Below are 17,855 nucleotides of genomic sequence, written 5' to 3' on the forward strand. Positions count from 1 at the left end.
GGATACGGAGCATGTTAAACAGGCGGCGCGCGCTCAGGAGGACTCAGGGAGATAGCATGGCCACCCGCAGCACAGCTGTTTTCCCTCTTGCGCTGCAAAAGAATTGCACAGAAACCGGCACAGACTGATGGAAGAAATGGGGAAAGTGTTGCCAGTTCTCCTGAGGCTTCTCACTGTGCCTCTGTCGGATTCGCCGATCTGGTTGTACATCTCTTTCCAATCCGACTCGTTCTACGTAACACACTTGTCCTGCCCTACATGCCATGAGGCCATTCAAGTGCTTCCAATGCACATGCGCATTCACAAATGCAGAGCCAGATCCTGAAAGGCTTTGACAAAGCCATACACGTCGGTGGAACCCCCAATTGCCTTTCATCTTTGGATCTTAAATTCCTAAATTCTGGGCAATTCAGGTCAAAACTACAGAGGGATCCTGACTATAGAGCCATCACAGATTATGCTGTGCTACGCCTCTGCAACCGTGACAGCGAATCTTATCTGCAAATTTTTCCCGTCAACGATTCTCCAAAAGATTTCACAAACTGCAACGAATCTCCTCTATTGTGAGGTTGAAGGCTTTCATGGCCGGCATCCATAGATTTTTGTGGGTTTTTCAGGCTATGTGGCCATGTTCTAGAAGAGTCAGGAATAAACTCTTCTAGAACATGGCCCGAAAAAGCCACAAAAATCATCCCCTCTATTCATTTTCAGCAAGGGTTTCTCAGTAGCCAAGAAACCCACTCAACTGGGGGATGAACAGCAAGGAGTAATGATGTTCTTCTTCCCTAGTTATAGCCTCCGTTCGTTGGGAGATTTTAAGCATTAGTAGCCAGATTGCAAGGTGGTAACCCTACAAGAAGAACCGTGCCCAGAACACAGAAGCGCAGGTGGCGGGATCACAAGAGCGTGGGCAATTCTAATAGCAAAACCTTTTGAGCTGGCAGTATGAAATGTGCCTGCAATTTTAACTCGGAAAAGAAGCATGTTTGCCATAACTAGCAGCAGATTGGGAATCTCTGCCCTACAGGCATCGGAGGAAGAGGGGTGCGGGGGGAAACTAGATGAAACCATCAGTCTATTCCGTCAGGTTTTGGCTTCCGGCAAAGACGATCGCACATAAGTTTCTGATGGATGGGTTCACGAAATCGGATCAAACAAAATGAAAGCATCCATCCATCCAAAGAGAGGAGGAGGAAGAAGAAGCCACAAAGCCATTCCACGTTAGAGACATCAAGAATGCTCACACATTTTCTCTTTCTTGACCTGAAAGGGCGTCTTAACGTATCTGGACAGGCTTTGTTAAAATAACAACAACTGGCCACCTGTCACAAGATCTGTTTTTCTCTTCCAAAAGAAGGTCTCTGAGACCTCCTTGCGCAAGAATTCGCCAGACTTTGCGACAGCTTCTAATACTGGATAACATTAGCATACTCTGGTATTGAAGTTGTGTCTCTTTTGTAGCAGGGGCATACTTTTTTGTGTGCATTCTCTCATTTCAGTGTTCCACAAGGATACTCCCAGTTGGTGTAGGAGCCTGTGTTTTTCCCAAAATTACATGCAGCTGTAGGTCTCCCACCTTGACATCCAAATCTGGACACTTCCATGATGTTATGCCAATGCAGTGTTGTGGGCAATGGAAGCTCTCAACAGAATAGTGGCCACACACAACAACACAATTTTTTGCACAGGAAACTTGGGCTGAGATCCTGTTACATGGATATGGAACATAGCGCTCCATGTCCGCAGTTCTGCACTTCATCCCATGCTCCTGGCAGATGCTCTGAGATGTTTCTACACCTCTTATCATAGAATCATAGAATCATAGAGTTGGAAGAGACCGCAAGGGCCATCCAGTCCATCCCCATTCTGCCATGCAGGAAATCCAAATCAAAGCATCCCCGACAGATGGCCATCCAGCTTCTGTTTAAAGACCTCCAAAGAAGGAGACTCCACCATTCTCCGAGGAAGGAGTATGTTCCACTTTCGAACACCTTTTACTGTCAGGATATTCCTCCCAATGTTGAGGTGGAATCTCTTTTCCTGCAGCTTGCATCCATTGCTCCGGGTCCTATTCTCTGGAGCAGCAGAAAACAAGCTTGCTCCCTCCTCAATATGGCATCCCTTCAAGTATTTAAACAGGGCTATCATATCACCTCTTAACCTTCTCTTCTCCAGGCTAAACATGCCCAGCTCCCCAAGTCTTTCCTCATAAGGCTTCGTGGTTTCCAGGCCCTTCACCATTTTAGATTTAAATGACCATCAAGGGGGAGGTAGGTAGGTGACCAAGACTAGGGGATGCCTTCCATCCCTATGAGAATGGAGGAGAAATCACGGATGGGATTCACAATCACAGTTAAGAATGAGTAACCTGGAGTTAGAGCCAGTGTAGTGTAGCAGTTTGAGTGTTGGACTAGGATTGGAGACCAGGGTTTGAATCTCAGCTTGGCCATGTAAACCCACTGGGTGAGTCATGTTACTGTCCATTTGGCTGGAATCATCTAGATTATGGGTTCTCCAGTTTTGGTTCTCCAAAATGTTGGGACAACAGCTCCCAGATTTCCTGGGATTTCTGGGAGCTGAAGTTGGAAACCTCTGAAGAACCGTGTGGTGCAGTGGTTTGAGCATTGGACTATGACTCTGGAGACCAAGGCTCAGTTTGGGCAAGTCATATGCTCTCAGCCTCAGAGGAAGGCAATGGCAAGTATCCTCTGAACAATTCAGTTTCCGGTGTGTGTGTGTGTGTGTGTGTGTGTGTGTGTGTGTGTGTGTAAATTTTGGGCAGAATAAGTCCTTTTCTGTGAATATTCAGTTTTGGAAGCCTTTCTCACATTGGGAGGTAAATGGCTAAAATTGCTTTTGGTTTCCTCCAAGAACTAATTTAGCCAAAAAAAGAAATGCATCCTTAATTATTTCTGAAAGTCACACCACACACAGTCCTGAAAAATGACATTTCTGAATTACTTTCAACAAGCCCAAGTTACTCAATGGCTTGGATCTTCTCAGCCCGTCCCAACTAGAGGGAGAGACACTGAACCAACAGCTGCCTGATGATCTATATTTAAGTGAATCTCATTGATTGAATGGGTTGACTCTAGTTGGGGCTCACAACAACAGTTGGCTTAACATTTTTGGTTCTAAACGTCAGCCTCTTTTCTAGATTTTGTCCACTGTCAGGGCCCATCCTAAGGCCAAAAACCCCGGGGGAGTGGAAGGTCCTTACCAATTTTTTAAGACGAGCGTCGTGATCAGAGCAGCAATGACCATGATGAGAGAGACGGTGATGGTGATAATCTGATGGACAGCCAGACCTGTAGAGGAAATAAAAATAAAAGAAGAATGGAGATGTATATAGAAAGCAAAAGAAATCTTAGATGTGCAGTGAGTGATCTGGCTCTAAACCCTGGAAGCAACTCAGTGCAACTGGAAGGAGATACATTACCTTCTGGATGGTGTGGGCCACAAGGAAGGCATGAAACCATAGAATCATAGTGTTGGGAGAGACCTCAAGGGCCATCAAGTTCAACCTCCTGCCATGCACTTTCAAAATGGTGCGGAAATGGTACAGATTCAGCATCCCTGAGCTATGTTTTTCTTTATTCTTGTCGGGCAATTATATCTGCTCCTGCAGAGAGAATCGGTTCAATGGCACTGAAGTCACACAATTGGCCAAGGAAGTCAAGAGGATGGACAAGAGAACTCAGTCTACTCACTAATGATATCACAACTTCTGGTTGAGAGACTTATTTCTTCATTTACAGTTCCCATCTTGGTAATGAAACCCACTGGGTGACCTTAGGCAATATACTCTCAGCTTCAAGGGAAGGCCATGGCTAACCTCCTCCGAACAAACCTTGCCAATGAAACCTCATGACAGGTTCACCTTGGGGACACCATAAGGTGGAAATGACTGGAAGGCACACAACAGATCAACTGAATCAATAGGAATCACCTACATCAAGGATGGGAATCACCTACTTGTTGGAGACTAGAGGGTTGCATAAGTCCCTCAAGGGCTCTTGGAGGGCCATATCCAACTGGGGTGATTCAAATCCTAGTCTCTTGGAGTCCTAGGATGCCTCTACACTGCTAAATTAATGCAGTTTGACACTGCTTTAGCCACCATGGCTCAATCCTATGGAAGCCTTGGATTTGAAGTGTTTGTGAGCTATTTAGCCTTCCCTGTTGGAGAGCTCTGGTGCCCCAGCAAATTACAAATCCCAAGATCCCATAGGATGGAGCCATGGGAGTCAATGCAGTGTCAACGCACATTAATTCTGCAATGTAGCAACAGCTGCTGCATCGGATTAAACCTAGGACCTTCTGCATGTGGTGTTTGCATCCTGTTTTTGCAACGTGTGCATTCATGTATGTACTTTACCTAACTGATGAATTTCTCCCATGTACTAAACATGTGCATTCTCCTGAATAAAAGCGGTGCCCAACTGCATTCATTCTGCAGTGCAGATGCAGCCCTAGTTCAACACTACACCACCTTGGCTTGATAAATGAACAAATACCACAGGTTTATGGAAACCATCAAGCAAAGATCAGCTCCCATGATTCGTAAGGTATCTCCAGGATAGCTACCAGCCAAGAGGCAGGTAAGAGCTGCAACGATGTAAGTGCTGACAAGTGACGGTTGTTGTGACACGTCTTCACTTCCGAGGAGCGATGGGGAACGCCTTTCCCGCGCCATTCAGGCTGAGAAATGTCATAACAGAAAGCAGCTATTATGTCGCTGGCATCTCCCTTTGTCTTCCAGCAGTGGGCCATCCTCAGCAACCGTCATTCACACGTTGATTAACTCCCATTCAGGCCAACAGTGATACTATTTGTTCCATTTAACACAGACAATCGGAACAATCTGGGTGACACCGAGGCCTAGAGCTTTGCCCAAACCTCAACCGCTTTGATTTCCAGGTAGAGAAACTAGCAATTTCAACGGGTTAGATTTTCTTCCCTCCGCTTTCTCATTGGAATATTCATCTTTCTTTTATCCTGCTCAGCATCGTAATTTTCCACCCGCCGATGCTTCGGCACCACTTTGTGCTCCGTTCTCTCTCCCTCCTGTTTGTTTCTTACTCCTGTCTGCATTGTTGTCATTGGGTGCCTTCAAGTCATCTCCAACTTATGGAGACACAAAGTTTGGTGTTCGAGATGTTTTGGACTTCAACTCCCAAAAGCCCCAGCCACATTGTCCAACAGTCTGGAATTCTGGGAGCTTGAAGTTCAAAACATATGGTGGACCATCTGGAGAACTACTGCCTTGGACCAAAACACAGAGTAAATTTTCCACTGATGGAGAAACCACCATCCATTGCTGGCTCTGCTTATGGCGACCCTAAGGCTGAGAGCTTGTGACTTTCCAAAGGTCACTCAATAGGTTTCATGGCCAAGCTGGAAATCGAACCCTGGTCTCCAGAGTCATAGCCCAAACCATAATGCCACATGTTGCTTCAGAGGTCTCAGACTTCAGCTCCCAGAAATCCCCGGAAATCTGGGAACTGTTGTCCGAAAGATTTGGAGGACCAAGGCTGGAGAACCATTGACCATATGGACAGTAATATGACTATAACACTGTCCTGAGAGTCAGAGTTGGGTGCATGAAAATGTCACAAAGGTGACAGCCTTTGTGAGCGAGGACAATGCCATGGAAATATAGAAACCCACTGGGTGACTATGGGCAAGTCACACTCTCTCAGCCTCAGAGGAAGGCCATGGCAAACCTCCTCTGAACAAATGTTGCCAAGATTAGGTTCACCGCTTCATGGTTGCCATAAATCAGAAACAACTTGAAGGCACATAACAGCAACAACATTTGCAATGTTGAAATGCACCGCTATAAACAGTAAATCCTCGGATTACATGGAATGGAACCAGGGCAGTTAAAATGGAATCATAGCATTATAACTGTGTCATGTGAAATGGCCCATGGAAATCTATGCGTGCTATAGTTTTTTGTGGGTTTTTCGGGCTATGTGGCCATGTTCTAGAAGGGTTTCTTCCTGACGTTTCACCAGCATCTGTGGCTGGCATCTTCAGATATATATGTTGCCATGTGTGTTTCTCCAAAATGGAGGCACACGGCAACAACAAAAACATTTGCAATTCAGGTATGTACTATACTTAATTCATTCATTTCTCCCATGTACTACACATGCACATTCATGTATGTACTTTACCTAATTCATGCATTTCTCCCATATATTAAGCATGTGCATTCATGTATGTGCTTTACCTAATTCATGCATCTCTCCCATGTATTAAGCATGTGTGTTCATGTATGCATTCATGTGTGCATTCATGTATGCATTTTACCTCATTCATTCATTTCCTCATGAACTAAACATGTGCATTCATCTCTACATTCATGTGCATTCATGTAGGCATTTTACCTAATTCATGCATTTTCCCCATGAACTAAAGCAAGTCTCTGGGGATTTCTTTCCACTCCATTCTAGCCATTTACATTTTAACCTGCATTGTGTTGTCCGAATGTCTCTTTTCAAATCTCGACCGATGCAAAAGCAACGTTCTTTTCCTGAGACTTTCAAATCTAAGAGAATTCTTTTCTGTCCCTACCTAGAAACATCTGCATGCAAAGCATGGGATTTCACACCAAACCGCAGCCTTTTCCATGCCCTGTTCAGATACTTTACTTGTACCGACGGAGAGAGAACTGAACCCTGTTGAACTACATGGCTATGTGCTCACACTTACAACAGTCACAATTCTGCATGCAGAGCAGGGATGTCATTCTCCACTAAGTTTCTTCTTGAAGGTAGCAATGGATAATTTCAGCAAATGTCTTCCAGCTGCAAGAATGTCTTTGAAACCCACGCAGTTTTTGAAGGCTTTTCGCAATTGGGGACTTATTCTGCGCAAAATTCACAGGTGATTGTTTCTGTGCAGAAACAGCGTTTCCTCTGCAGGAAGCAGCATTGTCTGCATCGACAATAGTAATAATAATAATAATAATAATAATAATAATAATATTCCTGCTTTGAAATATTATTGTCAATGCAGAAAATGCTACTTCCTGCAGAGGAAACACTGTTTCTGCACAAAAACCAATCACCTGTGAATTTTGCGCAGAATAAGTCCAGGATTACGAATGCAAAAAAGATGCTGTTTCCTGGACAAAAATGCTATTTTCTATGCAAATCAGCTGTGTGCGAATTTTACATAGAACAAATCCTTAATTACAGCTTTTTCCCCATGCAGAAAATAGTATTTTCTGTCCAGAAATTAATATTTCTGCGTGAGAAATATTATCTCCTATGCAGAAAATGCTGCTCCCTGCACAGAAAAAGCTGCTTTCTCTGCAAAACAACCCCGTTTTTCGTACCATTTTTCTTTGCAAACTTTATTCAGAGGAGGTTGCAGCCATAGGCCTCCCTTGAGGTTGAGAGAGTGTAACTTTCCCAAAGCCATCCTTGTGTGGGATTTGAACCCTGGTCTCCCTGTGTACTACCATAACATTCAAATACTTGCATCATGCTTGGCGTGTGGCAGAGTCTCCTTTTTCTGAGGGTTTTAAGCAGAGGCTGGATGGGCATCTGTCCCAGGGAGGGCTTTGATAGTGCCTTCCAGCATGGAAAAACGGAGTTCAACTGGATGACTCCTTGGGATCCCTTCCAACTCTGTGATTCTGTGATGTCTCTACAAAATATTTATTCCGCGGGAGTTTGCCATTGCCTTCCTCAGTGAGAGACAGTGACGTGCCCAAGGTCACCCAGTGGGTTTTTATAGCTCAACGGAGACTTAGACCCTGGTCTCTGGAGTCTTATACCAACACTGAGACTACTACCACATCACACCAGTTCACATATATTTGCACCAGTGTATAAGATCTTGACCTGCTGAAATAAAATGCTCAGAGAGAGAGGCAGGGACAATGAGCAATGCCAGCAAGCGGAGATGCCTTTCAGGAAGAAGGGTGGGTTCCTTCTGCCAAGACGCATCTGAAGTATCAATCACAGGCCTGGAGACACCACCGCTGACAATCTCATATAATAAAGCCAAGGTCACCTTTGCTAGCGTGAGTCACGGAGACAGCTGCTGCCAAACAGCTCTGGTAATGATAGCCTGTGGACAGATTCTTTATTTCCTTGCTCTCCTTCAACTTGTTTTGTTAGCTCCGACAGAAAGGATCACTCGGAGCTGCTGCGAGGATGCAACCAGGTGGAGAATGAAGACACACCGGGGAACGGTAACAAAGACCAACAGCGAAGGAGAAGCACGGGTGGCCCCCAAAGACTCCTTCGTGGCAATGGCGGGTGTAAGACTACCAGGAGCGAAGGGGCAGAAACCTTGTTGTCACCGTTGTCAATTGCCATTCAGCGAGGTGCGACTTGTGATGACCTTATGAATGAAAGACCTTCAAAAGCCCTGTCCAAGTCCTACAACCTTGACTCAGTCAATCTGCTCATAACAGTCTCTTCCAGCTTCACACCAATCTTGGCTAAAGGTTTTGGGGTCTGAAGTATTCTAGGACTATTTCTGGGGATGTCAGAAACTTCATCCCTTTTCTCCTTGGCTGTGAGCTATAGTGGGCTCTTGGTATCTGCTGGGGTTTGGTGCTATTAACCCCCCATAGATACAAAAATCCATGGATTCTGGATTATCATAGGTTGAAGTTGACTTGAAGGTGCATAAGAACAACAGATCTGAATGGTTTGAACATTGGACTACAACTCTGGAGCACAGAGTTCAAATCCCCGCCCAGCCATAGCAATTCAATGGGTGACTTTGGACAAGTCCCACTCTCTCAGCCTCAGAAGAAGGCAATGGTGATCAACCTAAATCTTGCCAAGGAAACCTTGGAGAGTCAGAGTGGTGTAACAGTTCAAGTGTTGGACTTTGATGGGAGCTCAGGTTTCAAATCCCCATTCAGCCAAAGGAGCTCCCTTAGGTAATTTTGGGCAAGTCACTCTCTCTCAGCCTCAGAGTGAGGCACTGATGGCAAACCTCCTCTGAAGAAATCATGCAAAGAATACCCTATGAGTCAATCGCATAAGCTGCAGCCAACCCAAAGATGAATAAAAACAATGACAAAATTCTCCTGCAGAAGTAGTTGGGATTATTTTGTCCAGTGTGGAATAATGGCATTTAGTTCAAGGTTGTGGAACCAGAATTGCACATGTGGAGATACTGTGCATGGATGTGTACTGCTCATTAATGTTCATTGCAAATGGAAGCACACTGTGTGCTACGCACGAATATGCCCCTTTGGTTGTGCATTCAGTTGCACATTGAACATCTTGGTTCAGTTGCACAAACCAAGGCTGTGAAATGCCTAACTGCAGAGGTGGAGATTTATCTTGCAGCAGCCTGACACAGAATCTCAACAAATTAGATACACACACACATACACACACACAGCATAGATTCAATGATTTAAAAAGCCAGAAAGAGGTGGCATAAAATAACTGGGTCAGTTTACAAAGCCATGGTCCCAGCAGGAGGTTAAAGCAGATTAGAGGCACAGTAGAATTACACACACACACACACACACACACACACACACACACACACACATCTTTGCTGCGCTCCTGAAAGTCAAGAGAAGAGACTTTTTGGAGGGGAGACTTGCACAACTGGGGTGCTGCTTCCCAAAACGTCCTGACTTTAGATCACCGGAAATGTATCTTCAAAATTACTAATACTTTACAACAGCCTCTGGTCTTGTATGCCTTCTGTAGGAAGGTTCCCATACAAAGAGGGATAATAACATCCAAACCCCACAAAATCAACCACCTTTATTGGGTCAACCAAATTTGGAGGGGGGGAGAATCCATGTTGCAACATGTATTTTTTGCATTTGGTTGTCCCAATAAAGGGAACACTGTTTTGCAGATTTGGGATGTTACTGTATTTTGCCCCATGGCCAACCCAGCTACCCCTGGATATGTTTTCTGGATGCAGAGAAGGAGACCTTCAGGTAGCCAAGCTCTTTGGGGCTTTCTAAGTAATCGTTGTCAGTGCTTTCAATTTTGCTCGGAAACTAATCAAAAGCAGTGCAAATGAAAAAGGCCCGGTGTAATCATTGGCTGAAGTGACATCTGGATGTGGGATTAGCTGCACTAATTATGCGCGGGGGATGAAGCGCAAGTGGTGCCTGGCTGCTGCAATTATCGGCAGCCACCCTGTGTTTTCCTGCAAGGCGTCCTTCCACTTGACTGAAGGAGGCCGCTTGAGGAAAACTACCTAAACACTTCATTTGCAGAGCCAAGACGATAGGCAGATTTCCTTTCCTTAGGGTCCGGCTGCAGCTCATCGGCTCAATGCCTCTCCATTGACAGGTTCTAGTATACCCTCCATTGTTTTACAAATGGAAACTGGGACACCAGCGGCCAAGCGACATCATTTGGTTGGTCAGGATGGCAAAAGTTATGAATGAGGAGGAATGAACAAGTGAGGAGAGGATGCTGCAGTTTGCTTGTGCCTGAGCTGACTGTGAAGAGCGAGAAGTCTGTGGCAAACCTCTTCTGAGTAATCTTGCCAAGACTATTCTAGGGCAGGATGGCTGGAGGTTGGAATTGCCTTGAAGGCACTCAACAAGTGTAATGTGGTGTAATGGTTAGAGTGCCGGACTAGGACTCCAGGAGACCAGGGTTCAAATCTCCACTGATCAAGAAAAAATTACTGGGTTACCTTTTGCAAGTCCCTCTTTCTCAGCCTCAGTAGAAAGCAAGGGCAAACCACCTCTGAAGAAATTATGAGAGCTGGTGTGATGCCGTGGTTTGAATGTCAGACTAGGATTCCAGAAGACTCACCCAGCCTTGGACACCCGCTCCATGACTTTGGGCATGTGCCATTCTTTCAGCTAAAAGGAAGGAAAGGGCAAGCCTCCTCTGAATATGAAATTGAAAGCTTTTGCGGCCAGTATCCATCAATTTTTTTGCATTTTTGGGCTATGTGGCCATGTTCTAGAAGAGTTCATTCCTGATGTTTCACCAGCATCTGTGGCTGACATCTTCAGAGAAAGGAAGATGAAGACACCAGCCACAGATGCTGGCAAAACATCAGAATAAACTCTTGTAGAACATGGGCACATAGTCTGAAAAAACCACAAAAATCTTCTCTGAATAAATCTTGCCCAGAAAACCTTTGGATAGATTCGCCTTATGTTGGACTCAGCCCAAAAGCACATAACAACAAGAAGAGCTCAAGAGAACCCCCGAGCGCATGTTTTCCTAGAAGGTGCATGGTGTGTGATTCTATCAGACTTGGTAATGCGGCTTTCCGACTGAGATTCAACAGCTGGCGTCCATGGCTGCTGGCATTTACTCAGCTCACCGGGCGACCAGCTCAAGCGGAGTCACAGCAGGATGGCACATGCTGCGCCTCTGGCTGGATTCCTCCCTTGATCCCTCGGCTCTGAGAGATTGGAGTAAGGAGACGGGGAGATTTCCTCCCACCTTGGTCCTGTTGTTTGTTGTTTCTCAGATTCTCTCTCTTGCATGACGCTCTTGCAGAAGTTCTAAACTGAATTCTGTGACAGAGAGGCAGCTTCCTGATTATTTCGTCTTCATGTGCTAGGAACATAAATCTTACTTGGGGGGCAATGGCTTTCATCACTCCCCCATATCCATATCCTTATTCAGTTACAGTCTCAAAGATGGACTTGACTGTTTAGGAAACAGAACTGAGCAGTTTTGCAATGTCCATATTCACTCAGCTGATGCTGTGATGTCACTACATTGTGTGTCCATTGCACAATGGCAGAGTTACTGATGTGCCATGGTACAATGGGCAATGGGCACCAATGAGCATCCAGGAGATGCCCACTGCACATCCAGACACCAGTTGGGAAGTTCTGGAACAAAAGTAGAGCACCCAGTGAACATCAGAAGTACCCAATGTGCATCAGAATGTCCCATGTTTACCAGAAGTGCCCAGTGTCTACCAGAAATGCCCAGTGTCTACCAAATGTGTGCAATGTCTACCAGAAATGTCCAATGTGTATTAGAAGTGCCCCATCTCTACCAGAAGTGCCCAATGTCTACCAGAAATGCCCAATGTCTACCAAATGTGCCCAATGTCTATCATAAGTGCCTAATGTCTACCAAAGTACTCAATGTCTATCAGAACTGCCTGATGTCTACCAGAAGTTCCCAAAGTCTATTAAAGGTGCCCAATGTCTACCAGAAGCGACCAAGGTCTACCACAAGTACACAGTGCATATCAGAAGTGCCCGATGTCTACCAACAGTGCCCCATGTCTATCAAAGGTGCTCAATGTGCATTGGACATGTCCAGGATGTACCAGGAGTGCCCAAAGTGTGCCAGAATTCCCTTGGGCACATTGTAATGCTCTTGCCACCAACCTGATACATATCTTCACAATTCACTAACCAGGTTGTGTTGGGACTCTGCAATGTGGCCGAGGACTGGCAAACTTCTGTGGTGTAGGCCACAATATGGCAAGAGAGCCATATTTTTTCCAAACCCAGATCTCACATCCAACACGATCCTTGCACAAGCTGGCAAGGCATCTCCTGAGCCACAAAAGCAAGGCCAACCCTGTGTCTGTTTAGTTGATGCTCTGAGCCAACGGAGCAAAAGAGTTTCCACATTCACCGTGGATAAGCTATAGTCAAACACTAATGATTTGCTGTCACCTTCAGTTACGTCCCCGATGCCGCCGGAAAAGGTTTACATCCTGCCTTGCGTCCCCCGACTTATCGCACCTGATCGCCTGAAATCCTGACAGAAGAAGGGAGTATGCTCATTGCAGCATGGCAGACACCCAGAGAGAAGCCAATTTGGTCTAGTGTGAAAAGAAATCGCAAAAACACCCCATTACCATACCTTCTAATGTGTCACAGCCGAAAACTGGGATGCATGTGACCAAGCAACCTCAGAGTGTGATCAAGACAGGAAAAGGTTGCTAATGAGGAAGAACAGACAAGCGAGGAGAGGCTGCCACAGTCAGCTGCAAACTACAAATCCCAGAACTCCACAGCACTGAGCGGTGGCAATTAAAGCAGCATCCAACTGAATTATGAATGCGGTGCAGATTGGACCGTAGTCGGATGCGGAAACCACTACACCACATTGGCTCTCTTATGAAGGCAGTAGTGTGTATGTTTTGGTGTGCTGTATTTCTTCGCTATTACTAGTAATCCTGTTTTAATGGGTTTTAATTATATTTTATTACAGTTATTGTTATGTTGCAATTATTGTCTTGATTTGGTTTAAAGAGGGAGGGGAGAGTGGGATTTATTGTATTGTATTGTATTGTAAGCTGCCTCGATCTTGTTGGACAGGCGGAGTGGAAATAAATATCATCATTATTATTATTTATTATGCTTTTGACTATTTTTAACCGACTTTTTAAAAACAATACTTTTATTTAATACCTTTTTTACCCTTTGTAAAGTAAGATTTTAACTTAACCTTGTTTGGGAAAACTTGGGGAAAAAACATATCAATATCAATATCTATCAATCAATCAATTCTGTTCTCCTATGTCATAAAGCTTCCACCATCAGCAATAGCAGCGAAAGAGAGAGAGAGATGGGAATACAACTATTATTTATCTCATCTCATTTTTACTCTTCTGGCGTATTTTTTTTCAATCTTGTTTTATTGTACGTTTCCTTTCATTTTGTGATTCCCTGCAAAGCATGCTCTTCAAAGGCACTGGAGTGATGCGAATAAACAGGCTTGACTTGGACCATCTCATCTTGATGGAATGCACTTCATGCTCACCTCTGTGTCTTTAGACTGCTTTCTGTTCTGTTTTCTTGCAAGAACCAAAACCTGTCAGTTTGCGTCTCGGCGAAGCCAAGCCCCATCCACTGAGTTGGAAATGGCAGGGCATTTTTCCATATGTCGCCCTCCCAGCCCGGCATGTCGACCGAAGTTTGATCCATCAGCAAGCATTATTGTGTAAGCAAGTGGATATGTACCCCTCGAAGGCCTTCAGGTTGAATTAAACCATCGTTCCTTGGCTTTCACCTTCAGCTCTTACAGCAGATCCAACTGATCTTGGTCTTTTAGAAATGGAGGAAGAGGGGCGAAGAAGAATTATGGTATATTCAGAAAACATCCCCCAAATTGGAATTTAATAGGTTGGCCAACATGATGTAGCACAGTGCTTGGGATGTGGAGTTAGGTACTGATGGTGGAGTCAAGATGAGATAGTCCCAAGTCAAGCCTGTTTATCTGCATCACATCGACTGCACTTTTTCACTTGCTGGCTGGGCTACTGCAATGAAGTCTATGTGCAACTGCCCCCCAAACTATCATTAATACAAAATGTCGCAACAGGTTGTTGTTGTCGTCGTCGTCTCTGACCTTTCACAGGGTTTTCTTGGCAAGACTTTCTTTGCCATTGCCTTCCCCAAGGCTGAGAGTATGTGGCCCAAGGTTACCCAATGGGTTTCATGGTCAAGGGCAAATCGAACACTGGTCTCCAGAGTCATAGTCCAATGCGCAAAGCTTTATGTCATGCTCGCTCTGCTTGCTTGTATCTCCAGTTTCTCTCCTGCCCTTTCTCCCAGCAAAGGATCCAGGGCCTGGTTCCCACTACCTTTTAAACCAGATCGCAAATCGGTTTGAACTGGTTCAAATGGCCCTGGTTCCCACTTGAACCGAATCACTAAAGTGTTTCAGAGATGCCGATTTCCCCCCGCATCTTTTTTGATAAATGAATTCTGCACAAATGTGAACCAGATGCAGATCGGAATTGATTTAAATTTGCCATTTGGTCGGCTGGAGCGGGTCCATTTTGAATCAGTTCATTTGTGAATGCGAACCACAAGTGGGTTATTTTAGAGGGGAAAAAATGCGATCCAGGCAAACATAGTGCAAACCACACTCCGCTGTTGAATTGATCCATCGATTCGGATCACAAACCGCTTTAATTGGAAGTGGGAATGAGGCCCAGGACTGCTAATAGCCACACTATGTAGGCACATGGCTCCCATCCTTTTGCAGGTGAAAACTGTGGTCAAGATGGCATCAGTTATGAATGAGGAAGGAGACTCAAGCAAAGAAGAGCTAAAGCAGTTTGTAGTTGCCCAGTAAGTAGTTGCGCACGTCTTTCCTTCCCCTAGAATTGCATGTTCTTTGTCCCATTTGGCAGATCATCAGAGCCCATGGTCCTTCTCTTCCTGCCATTATCTGGACGATGTTCAGCACACTTCCTTTGAAGGAAGGCTGTGTGAATCCAGGCGCACCAGGCGCATCCACATGGCATTCCAGGGACGATACAATTTCCCCCTGCGCAATTTCCAGAGGCAATCTACTGCCTGGTAATTAACGTGTAATTAAGCACTCGCTCTCATTACCGAGCTCTTCAGGATTATTTACCCAATTATCCTTCATTCCACCAGCTTGCGTTCAATGCCACACGTTAACCTCAATTGTCCAAAATGGCAAGAGCTAACTTTGGCTTTCTTGAGGACTAGTTCATTATCCAGTCCGTCATCTGAGGGCCAAAAAGGGCCCTTTTGCTGCACAGCTCCAAGTGCGGCTTTCCAAATAAAGGACAAACGCTCTACAAAGGGCAGGGCCGCTCTAAATGATCTGTAACTTGAACATTCACTTTGGAAGGAGTACATTCAATGCAGCTGAATGGAAGACCCCTCTATCCCCCACCCCCTGAAATAAAAGCCCTCACTTTGCCAAAAATTTGCATTATTTCAATATTAATCTCCCTGGATATTTACTGCTTCGCAGCAACATTTTCTAGGCCTAGCTTAGCTCACCGGAGATGGAAATTCACAAAGGTTTCTCATCCTAACGTAAGATCAATGAATGTTTTTTCCCCGTTCCCAAGCCATTCCAAGGATGCTTGGGGAAAAAACACATTGCCTCAAATCTGGTGCATGGCTTATGCATGCTTCACTTCTTTTGCTGGACATTTTTGTTTGAAGCAGATTGTCGGTATTCAATTCAGATGTTGCAAAATTTGGTAGGAACACAGAGGGTTTGGATAAATTCATGGAGGATGGGTTTATCAATACCTGCAAGTCAGGATGGCTCCATATTGCATCAAGTAGGTTTCTATACAGAATCTTTGAATTGGAGGGGAGCATAAGGACCATCTAATCCAATCCCTTGTCATACAGGGATACGCAATGATAACAATCGCAAGAGATGGCAAACCAATCTCCATTTAAAGACCTCCAAAGAAGGAGACTCTACCAACCTTTGAATCCTGCAGATTCTGCATAGAAACCTACTTGAAGCAATAGGCAGCCATCTTGACTAGCAGGAATTGATAAACCCATCCTCCACGAGTTTATTGAATCCTTGCGTGTTCTTACCAAATTTGCAAAATCGAGACGTTCCTCCTAACGTTCAGGTGGAATCTCTTTTCTTCTGAATTGGATCCATTGGTTGATGTTCTACAAAACCAACACAATGGAGTTCACCCACATGACTGACCAAAGAAAATGGTAGAAGGTATGGGATGGTGGAAGCACCTCATGAACAGGTGAAATGAAGGCGAATATCCGCACAATCTAACTTTGGAGCTCCTTCAGACCAGGGAAGATAGTTGCCTCCACAAAATGGCTGACTTCCACCCAAAAGCCAAAACGCAAGGCTCTACGGCGCAGCTTGATGTTCTGCCCTACGGATATCTCCGCTCCCTAGTCTTTGGATCTTTCACAAATGTTCTGGGAGCCTGTTGGCCACTTGCGTAATTTGCTTCTGATGAAAATTGATTTGGGACGAAGGTTTTCGCTGAGCCACGGCCATAAAAGTCAGCGCCGCAATTGCCGGGAGCCATACGTTCCTAATTAACAGCCAAGAAATCCTCGGTCCCCTCAAGGGCTCGCTTTCAAAGTGTTGGCTAAGGGAAAGAAATCTCTTTGCTTTCCTAACACAGAGGCGTTCCCAAAAGCTAGACTGCCCTACCTTTTGGCTAAGGAGGACTTTAAAGAAGAGAATCAGCCACTCAGCTGGTTTCCAAAATTTGCAAACCCTCGCAAATTCAAGTGATTTTCGGAGGTTTGTTTCTTTAATCAAATGCAGGAGGAAAGAAAACTGACAGATCCATCTAGCTGGTCATTTTATTTATATTTTCATGATGGATCATAATTGCAGGAGCTCTCCCCCTCCTCTTCCTCCTCCCATTCCTTTCCCTCCTTCCTCCTCCTCTTGTTCCTTTTCCTCCTCTTCTTCCTCCTCCCATTCCTCCTTCTCTTCCCCCTCCTTCTATTCCTCCTCTTCCTCCTCCTCCTCTTGTTCCCCATTCTCCTCTTCCTCTGCCTCCTTTTCTTCTTCCTCCTCTTCCTCTTCCTCCCCTTCTTCCTCCTACTGTTCCTCCTCCTATTCCTCCTTCTCTTCCTCCTCCTCCTATACTTCTCTTCCTCTTTCTATTCCTCCTCCTCTTCCTCTTCCTCCTTCTCCTCCTCCTGTTCCCCATTCTCTTCTTCCTCTTTTTCTTCCTCCTCTTCTTCCACCTACTGTTCCTCCTCCTCCTATTCCTCCTCCTAATCCTTTTCCTATGTCTTCCTCCTCCTCCTCCTCCTCCTCTCCTCCTCTTGATGCCCAAAGCATATTAGTTAAACACAGCAGCAGCAGAGAGTAAAAGTTCATCTCTGCCAGAGCGGAGTCTGGGGCCGCAGCTCCTGCAAGCCGAGTGTAATTGACTCTAACGGAAGATGTCAAAATAATCAGAAAGGTTACAATTGAAAGATCAGGTGCTTCAGAGACCTCTGAGCTTTGCGGTGTTTGAACAAATTCATTCTGTGTTAAGACAAGGCATCCTGGACATCTCTCTCTCTCTCTTTCTCCATCTACTTCATTCAGATGCTGCAGTGCCAACGTGGCCCAGCAATCTGAGTCCTGTGGCCATCACACTCTCCACAATTATAGCATCCAGGTCCCACT

General features: G+C 45.2%; 1 protein-coding gene across 3 annotated transcripts in view; it reads right to left on the bottom strand.

Annotated features, from left to right (window-relative positions):
- LOC149307851 (adherens junction-associated protein 1-like) overlaps positions 1 to 17,855 on the bottom strand; it is a 98,199-nt gene that overhangs the window by 25,474 nt on the left and 54,870 nt on the right. For all 3 annotated transcript variants that reach the window (XM_089534515.1, XM_089534516.1, XM_089534514.1), the window contains exon 3: positions 3,221 to 3,308. In XM_089534515.1, coding sequence (XP_089390641.1) covers positions 3,221 to 3,308 — 88 coding nt within the window. The remainder of the gene's footprint in view (positions 1 to 3,220; positions 3,309 to 17,855) is intronic.

The sequence above is a fragment of the Sceloporus occidentalis genome, unplaced genomic scaffold (genome assembly GCF_023333645.1).
Source record: "Sceloporus occidentalis isolate IW3139 unplaced genomic scaffold, rSceOcc1.0.p SCAF_8, whole genome shotgun sequence".
NCBI classification, from domain to species: domain Eukaryota; kingdom Metazoa; phylum Chordata; class Lepidosauria; order Squamata; family Phrynosomatidae; genus Sceloporus; species Sceloporus occidentalis.